The 12,603-nt window shown below is 46.0% G+C and overlaps 1 protein-coding gene across 3 annotated transcripts in view; it reads left to right on the forward strand.

Annotated features, from left to right (window-relative positions):
* Positions 1–9,660, forward strand: part of grin3ba (glutamate receptor, ionotropic, N-methyl-D-aspartate 3Ba) — a 69,912-nt gene extending 60,252 nt beyond the window's left edge. For all 3 annotated transcript variants that reach the window (XM_047327219.1, XM_047327217.1, XM_047327218.1), the window contains exons 9-12: positions 2,468–2,619; positions 3,813–3,977; positions 5,631–5,698; positions 6,232–9,660. In XM_047327219.1, coding sequence (XP_047183175.1) covers positions 2,468–2,619; positions 3,813–3,977; positions 5,631–5,698; positions 6,232–7,210 — 1,364 coding nt within the window. In that variant the 3' untranslated portion in view covers positions 7,211–9,660. The remainder of the gene's footprint in view (positions 1–2,467; positions 2,620–3,812; positions 3,978–5,630; positions 5,699–6,231) is intronic.
* Positions 9,661–12,603: the final 2,943 nt, after the last annotated feature.

Raw genomic sequence — 12,603 nt, forward strand, 5'->3', positions numbered from 1 at the left:
ATTGCGGGTACAGATGAAATGAAACAAAACAACCCCAGGTGGTCTTGTTTGGCAAATAAATCTCGGAGAGGGTCTTTAGACCCGGCGCTGGGGGACATATTTCGGCTTTACTCGGTACCTGCAGAAATATGTGTTGCTGCAATGCAAAACAGATGCAGTTTCGCAAAAGTCCAGGCCGGTTCACAGCCGCATTTCTCCCTCCGTCTCCGTGCAATGACAGATGAATGTGCCGCTGCTGAAATTAAAGCAATAAACAGTGGCGGGGGGGAACAGTACTTAAATCTGTTTCTTAATTAAAAATATTATAGTTGTATAATTTTATTGCTGTAACTATAGTGTATTTTATTGCCGTGGCCGCTCCCATTACTCCGCATACTGCTGGTGTTTTACTTTTAACAAGTGGGGAATAAGTGTATCCGAGGCAATGGCGGTCAAGTGATGGTAAAAGTTTTTTCTACAGATCAAGCGCAGATGAATATTTAATGAGCAATAATAATGATTTGGATTACGGCCCGCGCAATTGAAGTATTTTTGTGAAGCCGTTAAATCCTGTTGTCGGGGGCACCTGCGAGTATTACCTCTAGCGTTGCACGACGTTTTGTGAGCATATGTCGTATGTTTTGCGCTCAAACTACCACTCGGCAGCGCAGCATAAAGTAAAAGAGCAAAGGTTTTATCTCCGCCTGTTATTTAGTGGACAAAGTCAAGTGTCAGTACTTTGCCAACGCTTGTAACCGCATACATTTAAACTGAACTACTGCAATACTCGTACATATATATTCTTTGGTATGATTAACTTGCAACAAAAAGCTAACAGCTCAACAGTACATACTTTACAAAGGTGCGGCGTCGCCACGGGAACGAGACACCGCTATAACCTCACTACGTTATCAAGTTCCCATGCAGATGAAATGAAACTGCCCTACAAAAACTGTGTTCTGTAACCGGAGGGGATGAGTGTGAAGTGAGCACGGAGAGGACGATCTGACTAGGATAAGTGTTTCGTAACTGACGGCCCCGGCGGTGAGGTCAGGGTCGGGTAGAGGTAGGGAAGTCCAATTATTTTTCGATGCTGCATGGGGTTTACTTTTATGAGTTCTGGAAGTGTTGGCGACCAAAAGAGATTGTCTAGCTAGAACAGAATTTGCAGAATTTTCTTCAAAGGTATGTGTCATAAAACTGCCTGTGAAAAAAAAAAATGGAATAAAAAGGTACATATATAACAGGTTAATGGCTGAAGTAGTCTGAAGTGTCATGTACGTCTTGAGAGTCCTCAGGCGAGCTCCAAGGGAGCCTGACAGAAGTGAAGTCTTACAAAAAGAAAATCATCAAGCACCAAGGGAAAGGAGGGGGGAAAAAAGAATCCTTGCCATCCCTTACTTGGGGTGACAAGGGAGGGGGGTATGATGTGCAGGTGAGACAAGAGTAATAAATGTCTTCTTGGCATTATTTTTGACATTTTCACATTCAAATCTTGAGTTACCAGTTTCTCAGAGCACAACCAAAAGGTCCAGGAGGTGGTGTTGGACCAAATCCTTCCATATAGTGTTTTGCATATGTGATTTACAACGGAACGGTAAATCAGCACCGCGTAGCCGTGAGACTGCAACTAAATGAAAATGTAACTGCCTGTAAGGAGCCACAGTCGAGTAAAATATGAGCATATTTGCAGCCCATCCGCTGGAGGGGGGGAGCCCGGAGAGCGGAGTCAGACTTGATCCCTCGCCAGCCCCGTTCGCTGGCGTCAGACCGCCTCGTATTTGCCTGAAAACGGGCCTGATGTGACAGATGGTGGGCAGAAGGTACGGAAGTAAGTGTCAGAATATAACATTTCATACAGTGTTCCATAGTGGGGAACAAATCTAGTCCAAGTTCAGGATGACTCACGAGTCTCCAAACAGAAAGACTAGGATGTCGACGACGTCCCCACTATAATCCCGCAGACGCTTGAGAATGCCACGCATGTTCACGTCCCCCGCTCCCAGACCATGTCCCTCTGGCCTCTCCTCCTCTAACCTCTGCACCTTTGCCTGCGGACGAAATTGATCGGAGTTCAGCGTCTCTTGTCCAATGTGTCTCTCTGCGATGTCAAGTCGAAGCCACGGCTGCTGAATCTTACACAGTTAAAGAGCCGGTCTACTGCTTTGTCTGCTTCTTTTTTTCAAGAGACACCTCCACCAGCTGTACGCTGCTTCCCCTACGAGACGATACAAGGAAAAGCCCAGGGACGCGTTGTATTTGCACTGAATCCGTCGGACTTAGCAGAAAATGTGTATTCTGATTCCAACTGACGCCTGTAAATCTCCTTTTTTTTTCCCCAGAGGGGAATCTGCCTGTTTGGCGAACTGCATCTTTGCTAAATGTGGTTTCCCACACAAAAAAACAGCGACGAAGACACTAGTGTCTTCCTCAGTTCCGGTACCTTATAGCGTACGGCATTTACATCTGTGCGTGCCTTGTCTTTCAGGCTACGGCATCGGCCTGCCCCAGGGCTCCCCCCTGACCCGCAATATGTCCGAGTTCGTGAGTCGTTACAAGTCGGAGGGCTTCATGGACATGCTTCACGACAAATGGTACAAGGTCGTGCCCTGCGGGAAGCGAGTCTTTGCCGTCACCGAGGTAAGTCATTGGTCGGAGAAGTGTGTCCGTGTGTCGTGTGAATAAAGCCAAGCCCCTCTGCAAACGAGGTTCCTCTCAGGACACAGACGGGATGGCCTGCCAAAATAAAAAAAAAGCACACAGGCAGACGGTCACATACGCACACAGACGAACGCATGCAATCACATGAAGTCAAACCCATCCACTGACGTTGACCAGACTTACGTAATGTCTGGATGCTGGTTATTATTCATGTCCTGCGTGTGCTACAGACGAGCGCTCTTATTTCTTGGTCTTTCTTCTCCAGTTCGCTCTGGGAATCTCTAGACAGAGCACACACTGTATCTGCATCTCTCATTTGTGGATAAACTATTCAAATCCCCTCGGTCGTCCCTTTCAGATCCCACTTCAAAGTTGAATCATATTGTAGCATGAAGTACTACTACAGGGCCGTTAAGTTTTGCTTCAGATCAAAACGAAAACCTTAACTTCTCCCTGCGTCAGGAGGTCATTGCCATCCGTCCCATTTGAAGTCTAGAGTGTGGGCTACTCTCAACAATGGGGGCATTAGTGCCCTCTGGATTGGGAGCAAAAGGAGGTCAGTGTTGTCACTGATGAATTCGTCGAGTCAGCGCGGGGCTAATTGGCGTCAGAGGCAGTGCAAAAATGAGCCGGATGGAGGAAACACGATTAGAGAGCACTGGAAAAGCTCACCACACTGACTCTTCCACTTCCTCCAGGCCCATAAAAGCCTCGCATGAGATAGACATTGTGAGTGTGTGGGGGGGGGGGGAAACGTGTGCAAACCAAATGGGAACAAACTGCTCTTCAATTAACCATCATCTATTTTTATCGTCTTCCTAGCGACTGCTGTTTCTTTCTATTACTCCGTTTTTTTCTTCCTCCCCTCTCATCTCTTTGTGCCCGTTCTCTCCCGTCGCCTCGCCTCGGCTCTCCACATCCTCTTCTCCCCCAAGCGCGTATTTTTACGTTGCCACCCTCTCCTTCCTTTATTTCTATTATCGTTGGCTTTCACAGCCAATCTGAGCGACGGCAGAATATCAATCGCATATATTTACAAAAAAGGGGCGGCCTAAATGGTAAATACAAATCATCAATCTCTGCATGGTCCTCTCTGTCGGCCGCCGTCTTCACTAATCCGTGTCACTCCCCCCCCAACCTCTCTCTCTGCGTCCGTGTCACCCCCTCCTCAGACTCTACAGATGGGGATCCAGCATTTCTCCGGCCTGTTCGTGCTGCTGTGTATGGGGGTGGGCGGAGCCCTGCTGACTCTGGCCGGCGAACACACCTTCTATCACCTGGTCATCCCGCGACTCCGACGCACGCACACACTGCAGTACTGGCTGCACACCAGCCAGGTGAGTGGACACAGGCTGTGAGCGTGCCGGTGTACACATTCACACACACTTTTTCACTCTTGCAAAGGGTCACGGGTGCGACAAAACACACGCACACGCACATTCTAAGGGGAGAATATAGTTCTATAGATGTGAGGACACTCATTGACATAATGCATTCCCAAGCGCCTTACCCTAACCCTTCACCATCACAACTAGATACGCAACCCCAACCCTAACCTAAAGGCCTTTTGAATTTGGGAGGACCGGCCAAAATGTCCTCCCAACGTCAAAAATGTGCTCACATGGCGGCGTGGAACCAAAATTGGTTCTCACAACTATAGAAAGACAAGTACACACACACACAAACACAGAAATGATGACCGGAAATCTTCACATTATTCACACCCAGACACAACCACAGTTGCACACATAAGCATAGTGCTGTCGGCAAGACGTCCTCGCCCCCTGGAGTTAACTCTTTTCTTGCTGGTAACTTACGCCCTCTACTGTTGGAAAATCGTAACAGTCACGATTCAGACTCGTGTTTTCTTCTTTCAAACTAAATCAGATCATCTTTTGAAGGATAGATTTAATTCAACTTGCCAAACGTGTTGCGTTCTAAGTTCATTAGTTTGATTCAATTTTATTTGAATAGCAACGAATGAATGCATGAATAACAACATATGTTATCTCGAGGCACTTGCACAGTAAAAATACATAGTTCATTTAGTACATTTGATTAGAAGGTTCCCGCCGGCAGTGCTTCATCAATTTGTTCATGACCGCAGATGCATTTGCCTTTTCCCGTTCTGAGACAGCCGTTATAAACATCTTGTACACACCAATAAAGGAACTTCTCCGTTCAGACAATGTGCAATCTGTCATTTTGAGTAACACAGTTTCAGGAAGTAAATGAATGCATAATGATCTGTCGAAGCTCATTTCGCAATTAGACTGAGAGAATCGGTGTGTTTATGACAACAAACAACCAGCGGAACCCACAAATTGGGAGATTTAAAGGTCATATTTTGCTCTGCGTTACCAAATGAGGCGCCGGCGGCAATATTTTTTGAGCGAGAAAGGGAATGAGCAGCGTGAATATGCAGACTGCTCACATTTGTTTTTGCCACATCATTCTAAAAGGGCAAACACTCCCGGGCAGCCTCTGAGCATTTATCACAAAACCAGCTCAGCTATTTGAGGGGGATGACATCTGAGTAAGTCTGTCAAGATAAATCTATCTAGAGTGAAAGATCTTTCAAACATATGTTCCCGCACACGGCAGTGGAGGAAAAATTGAAGCTTAGTGATACAGAATAACTCAGGTTTTTTTTTAAGGATGTTCTCTTTCAGTCTAACTGAAGCACTTGGGCACCCGAATCAAAAAGGGCTTAAGCAACTGATACTTTAACCTCCTCTCAATTTTAAGCAGAGTGGCGTCTCTCGTTGAATTTCAATCATTAGATTAAATTATTCAAAGGAGCACCACCGCAGCAGGATTTGTGAGGAATGGCTGTCACAGATGTTCCGAACAACTGGGTGGAATAATGGCTCTTAGAAATTCAAATTCGCGATCCCTGCTGATTTATTTCGGAGCTGATGAAGTGATAACGATTTTCATATTACTAATCAGTAGTTTAGTTATGTTTTTTTTCTCTTCTCTACTTGCAGAAAATCCACCGTGCCCTCCACACCACGTATGAGGACGTAGGGAAGGAGCTGACCGGCCTGGACCAAAAGTAATGAAGTTTTTTGATTTGATTCATGCGTCTGCAATCTTTAGCTGTCCCATTGTAAAAAAAAAAAATAGAAAGAGCCAGTTGAAATCCATCAATGTGTTGTTAAAATGTAGTAATTTTGAACACTATTAATCTGAAAATTGCAGTTCATTAAATATAAGCTGTTTTTTCAAATTCTTTTTTAGAATCAAATTTCAGTTTAATCTAATGCCAACAGCTCCTGGCATGATATATTTTTCAAAGTACAGAGTTGTATCAATCTTCTCATATACCACAATAACCTCCGGAAAGGACGACAGGACGACAGAAGTGACATTGACATGATTTTTATTGCTTAGTCTGCTCTTGATAATCCTTTTGTAGTCAAACAGACCAACATTATTATTATTATTATTATGATAGTTAGTATTCCACTTTCCCCAACGGTATATACAAATATTTAATATTGTTTATAGCAAAATGTATACTTGTGTATCTCACTGGACATATACCCTTACATATGTATATCTATATGTCTTTCTCTCTTTCACTAGCCCGTCCTCTTGTATCTCAGAGAACTGCACCCTACACCGGAAACATCATCATCCTCCTCCCCCCCCATCTCCCCCCACATCCCTCCCAGCTTCCACTACGGCTGGAGACACCAGCAACTCCTCGCCGTCCCACGAGCCCAAGGAGAAGCGTGTGCACTTTGACCTCGACACCCTGCACAGCTACCGCCTTCGCACGCACACGGCCTCGGTGCGCGGCCGGCCCGGGATGGTCGGCCGCCCGGGGCTCGGCCTCGGAGGGTTCGGTCTGGGCAACCTGGGGAGTTTTACGTCCCCGCCGCAGATTAGCCTCCACGTCAACGGGGGCCCTGTCTCGGCACTGGCCTCCACGGGCTTGGTGCTCTCTCCGCTGGGGAGCAGGGCGGCTCAGACCAGCCTGTGGGAGGGGGAGCTCCAGGAGCTGCAGGGGAAGATCGAGATATTCCGCAGCCAGCTGAGAGAGGCTCTGGCCAGGCGGGCGGAGATCCAGAGCAGCCTGGAGCGAGAGAGGAGCGGACACGTGCGCAGGGATACCAGTCTGGAGAGGGAGAAGGACAGACAGAGGATACAAACTATAAATACAGACAGAAGTAGCAGCACTCAGTCGAAACTCCCCGAGAGAGACAGGACCAGCCAACTGCAGACCCTGAACAATCAACAGACCGGAAGGGCGAACCAGTCAGGTGGGCCTGGGACTCTGGAGCACGGGAGGAGCAGCCAGTTAAACACAGTGAACAGTCTGGACAGAGGGAGAGCCATCCAACTGCGCTCCGTCAACACTTTGGCGGGAGAAAGGACTGTGCAGTCGCGCACCTCCACCAGTTTGGAGCGCAGTCGGGTCAACCAACCGGGCGCCGGGAACGCAACTGTCCACTCACGGAACACTTCCAGCCTGGACAGGCAGAAGGCTAACCTGTCGCGCACTTTGAACACTTTGGAGAGGACAAAAGCCAACCAATCAGGTGTCAACAGTGGAACTTGATTGTCCTTCTGACGTATGGGACTATAGTGCAGTCAGCACTTGCATAACCGCGGGAAGACGGCCGAGGGGAAATTTACAATATGTTATCTGCCATCACTGGTTGCTTGCTGAAAAAACTTACAATATGTTAACTGACACCATTACTTACTGTAACCTAATCATTTTTTTTTCACCATAATTATGTCAATACTCACTTAAAATGACGACTAAAAAACATAACCTCAACATAAAGAGCCGACAAAAATGTCCGCGTCATTCATGAATCCATTAAAATCGATGTTTTAATTTTGCTGAGTGAAAATCAAGCACATCCAGACATTATGCGACGGTAGAATCAAAGTTTGCCCAATTTGAAAATGCACTTGCGACATCCGCGTCAGAGCCGAGTGCCAGCAGCAGGAGATAAAGATAATGATGCAACCAAAATAAAAAGAGACTTTAAGTAATTCAAGTAATAATTTCCCAAAAAATGTGAATGATGAAAGAGAACAGGAGCGAAGAAGGACACTGTCCTTAAGCAACCTACTTAATGATCCTATGAGACTTTAAAAAAATATATATTTTGTGTTTTTAACACCTCCTATCCTCGTACGTTGTCCCATTATGATTACATGCAAAAAAAAAAAAGAAGCATTTTCCCATATTTCTCTATCACCAAGTCCCTTCTTCTTCTGAAATTGAAAAGGTGTCTCGGAAAAACTGAGCCACTGCCGAACAAACGCTTTGAGATGGTAATTCTTTTCGTCTGTGATTTGATGGGTTCCACACTGAGGCAGGACTTGACAGGACCTTTTTAAAGAAAAAGAAAATAAACCTTGATGACAGCGAAAAAAGGGTTCGGAGTCTGCATTAAGAACCCGAGCAGTGAAGGCCAGGGAGAGTCTAATGAAAAACAATTCTACTGGGAAATGTGGGATCCGTAGTATTTGGACTTTGACCCCCCCCCCACTAGAGACTTAAAGCCAGAATATCTCTGCGCCTGCTGCTTCCAGTTTGTCCCCCAACTTTGTGGAAGTACAACGCTAAATCACTGCAATGGGTCCTCTTCCTGTGTAGGGTGTTGTTGAGTGGGCCCATCCCATTAATAGTAAATATCAATTTTTAATGTGGCCATCGACGAGCTGACAAGCACGGGTGATTGGTGTGTGTGTGTGTGTGTGTGTGTGTGTGTGTGTGTGTGTGTGTGTGTGTGTGTGTGTGTGTGTGTGTGTGTGTGTGTGTGTGTGTGTGTGTGTGTGTGTGTGTGTGTGTGTGTGTGTGTGTGTGTGTGTGTGTGTGTGTGTGTGTGTGTGTGTGTGTGTTTCCATTATTCACCGTGCTTTAGTTGCTGTGGGCGGCATCATTTTCAAAGACCTGCTTCGGACCAATCATCTTCAAGGGTCCAACGTTGTGTTTTACGGAGACACACAATGACAGAACTAAAAATCACCGTCTCAAAGACTTTTGTTTTTTTTTGTTTTTTTAAGGAATATTTAATTATCTGATCAACCCCAAAACCCCCGAATAGTTCAAAAACGGTTAAGCGTCCGTCGGCTTGGAATTGTGGCTCTGGCCAGTAAACAAGTGCCCATCAATTTCGGATTGATGTTGTTCATCACAATCATTATGAGCCCATCATGGTCGCAATTTTGCACTTTGGGGGAGACTGTAACTGTGCATGAACTCCCACGGTGAGAAATGTTACAGTTCACCAGCTCCTTTGCAGTTCTGAGTGAGCTCTATAAGTGACACCACCTGTTGTTGTTTTTTTTTTTTTTCACTTCAATCATGGACACAGTTTTCTCTGTTTACACTTGGCGGACATTAAGGCTGTATTATTGGGACCCCTCAAGTTATTCCCGTCCACCACCGGAGGGAGCTGCTTCCCTGCTTCCCGCGGCTATGGGCAGCTGCAAGTGTCGGAGGATTATTGGTTCCAGCCAAAATCACAAATACATTTGAAGCGATTGACTTATGAAGAAACTGTTGGCCGATGGAAGCTGCAATTTTTTTTTTTTTTCTTCTTTCCTGCTTTTCTTCTCATGCAGCTTCAAAGGACCTGGGGGGGGAATAAGGCCTTTCTTTGTCATCACTCCAGCTCTGTACAATGAAATGTCACCTGATGGTACAAGAGATGCCCTCGACACTTCCGACGGTTGATGGGTATCTCATGTAGCCCACGGGTCAGAGGGACAGACGCGGAGCTCTTATGATGACGCACTGATCTGATGTACATTTAAACGTTTCAAAACTTTGCTGTGGTGTGACGTGGTTGTGTTCACATGCCATGGTGTCTATACGAGGAACAACAACAACAACAAAAAACATATTTTAGATCTTTATTGAGATACTGGATATTTAAAGAGAGAATTTTAAATTGAACCCCTTATAAAAAAAATTATATCTGCATATTATTGAATTTTATCATAAATGATCATTCTCATGTTTTGAAATAAACATTTATATACTTATTTACCTGTATTATCTCATATTTCGATTGAAATCCTATCTTTTTAAAACAAGAGAAGTGGAAGCTTAGGCCACTGCTTAGGCCACTGCTTAGGCCACTTTTCATGAAGACAGAGGAGGGAAAAAATCCAAGAAGCAAGAAAATATTAAAGGAGAGGAGTTCAAATTTATCTTGTGCATAACTGAGTATTTTCAACCTCGCAGTTCACCAAGAGAGTGAAAACAGAGGATGTGCCTCAGCACTTGTGAACACAATCCTGGTAAATCATTAGCAGCTTCTTAATGAAACATCACAGGTAAGAAACTCCTTTTTTTTTGTACCTTTTCTTGTGGGAATACAGTGATATTAATTGTAACTAAATGCTTAAGCAAGCTTATGTTCAAATTTAAGTGGAGCTTTGTATCTCTCCTCCTCACGTCTGCTACCTGTTAATGATGACAACTCATCCAGAATGAACATGTGCCAATGTGCTGCTGCTGCTGCTGCTCTGTTTTAACACTTAGCAACTATTTGGGGGATCTCGGGGGGGGGGGGGGTTTGCCATGCGGTGTCTCGTTATGAGACGCTTTGTTTGGGATTGATATTCCTGGTTATGTCTGCCGTCGTGGTGAAACAAAGCAGTTGACCCAACACTCTTGTCATTCCTGCTCCGCCCCGCTCACTCCCAGTCCGATGGTCTTGCAGGAACATACAGTCAAATATTGCGGCACTCGTGAAATTCATGGTGCAAACCAAACTGCGGCAGGTTATTTGTGTTGAATGAGCAAATCTATAAACCTACTGTACTGAAACACCCACCGGAACAAAGGGTTTCCACGGAGCACTGACACACAGTTGGTCTGTGTGGGGTCTTTCTAATGTACTGTTTGTCTTGCTCTGAAATCCTTCAATCGTGTTTACCTTCATTTTAAATTTTTTATAGGTTGAAAATGCAATTCAATTCGACACCGCAGCACAGGGGAATGTAGTAGGTAAAAGGATAGGAATAGAAATAAAACCCTAAATATAGCAGATTAAAATAGAAAATATTACATGCGGTAACAATGTGCAATAGATGGATGCAATATGACAGTGTAATACAGACTGTTGAATCCAGATTTTATCATGGGCCAGGTGTGAAGTGTAGTCACAAGGCACCAAAAAAAGGGTGAATTGGGAACCGTTCGAGTGACTTGTCTAAGAAATGCCAGTAATCCCGAGGCCACTCGAGAGGCGGGTTTAACCTGAGGGTACAATGGCCCGTTGTTTAACCTGTGATGTAATGACAGCTCTTAGCCACACGGCGGCACTTGAACTGGAGCAGATGGTGGAGGAGTGGGAGGCGATGACTTCATATTCTGGACATTTTCACTGAGGAGAATGTAAAGGTAGTCATGAAGTGTGTGTGTGTCTCTCAGACAGGCCACCCCAATCGTGTACAGTATGTTTGCCAGTCAGTTACACTCAAGTCGCCCCATGAAGTGATGCAGGCCCGTGAACAAGGCAGAACAAATCACAGTTACACATTTAGCCTGTATCGATTCAGAGCCCTTCCCTTTCATATTTTAAGGGGGACTGTTTTCTCATCCATCGTCTAATGGTTTATCCATTTAAGGGTGGTGGGGGGGGGGGGGGGGGCAAGAGTCACTCACAGCTACAGTCAATTTAGAGTCTCCAATGAACCTAACCCCATTCTGCATGTCTTTGGACTGAGGGAGGAAGCCGGAGAACCCGGAGAGAACCCACGCATACAGGGGGAGAACATGCAAACTCCACACAGAAAGGCCCCGGTTGGTTTGAAGCGGGATTCGAACCGAGAACCTTCTTGCTGTGAGGCGAAAGTGCGAACCGCTACGCCACCGTGCAGAGATGGTCTGCCTTTTTTTCTGCCTTCCCTGGAATGTTTTCTTAACAGCATAATTATAGACGCATTAATACTCTCTTAAATACCATTTACCATCGAACCCTGAAAACTGAGCGCACTTGCACGCGAAATCCAACACTTGGCGATGGGGGGGGGGTTTAACATTGATCCCACGGAATGTGATTCCTCGGCACAGATGAGAGCTGTAACGGCGTGTGGGATGCTGTGAAGAGGGAGAGAGATGGGAGCGGCGTGCTGATGATCTAGAGCATCGACAAACCAGACTGTATGAAATGAAGACAATCCCACAGCGATAAAGAGAGAATCAATCGTGCGTTTTCTCTGCACCGCTCGCACGTGGTTGGATCCTCTCCTTGATTTAGTAAAAAACACAATGGGGCCTTTCGTCAGGTGCCTTCGGAGCTCCGTGGGCGGCGCTTGAAAAAAAAGGGTTGGGCCAAAAATAAAAAATAAATCAATCAGAACCCAATGGCAGAATTGTGTGGCCTCTCGTAGACGGATGGGTGGATGTGTCGATGTGCATTGATGTACAGTAACGAACCTGGGTGCGTTCATGCGACGCACGTGTGAGCGTAAAATCTGTCTCCCCTGCATTAGCCGCACGCAAACGTGCATATACGTGCTGCATGTGTGTGGGTGTGTGCACCAGATGATCGGCCCTATACAGAAGCAGTCTCTGTGTTAGTTCCAGGCTTTCCAGGGGGCCCCCTCCACCCTTGCGGCCCCTGGGTTCTCTGTCCCCCCTTGCCCCCCCCCAGTGCTACGCCCGTGCACACACACACACGCACACGCACACACACACGTGCGTATCTGAAACAGAGATGGTCTGCCTTTTTTTGACTCAGACACAGTAATTGGGTCACATGTGTGAAACAGCAGTCAAGAATGATTTTAATCAAACTTAGGAATCCCCCTATGTGCATCGCCCCCCCGGCTATCAATTACCATCCTGTGGGGGTTAACGGTAAAGACATGCAGATAGCGCACTGAACTCCGTATTGTGGTGGTTTCTATTCGTCTTCTCGCAGGTACTGTAACTGTGTCCATGATGATGGCCGATCTCACCGTGTCCATGGGAGT

The sequence above is a fragment of the Scophthalmus maximus genome, chromosome 15 (genome assembly GCF_022379125.1).
Source record: "Scophthalmus maximus strain ysfricsl-2021 chromosome 15, ASM2237912v1, whole genome shotgun sequence".
Classification (NCBI taxonomy): domain Eukaryota; kingdom Metazoa; phylum Chordata; class Actinopteri; order Pleuronectiformes; family Scophthalmidae; genus Scophthalmus; species Scophthalmus maximus.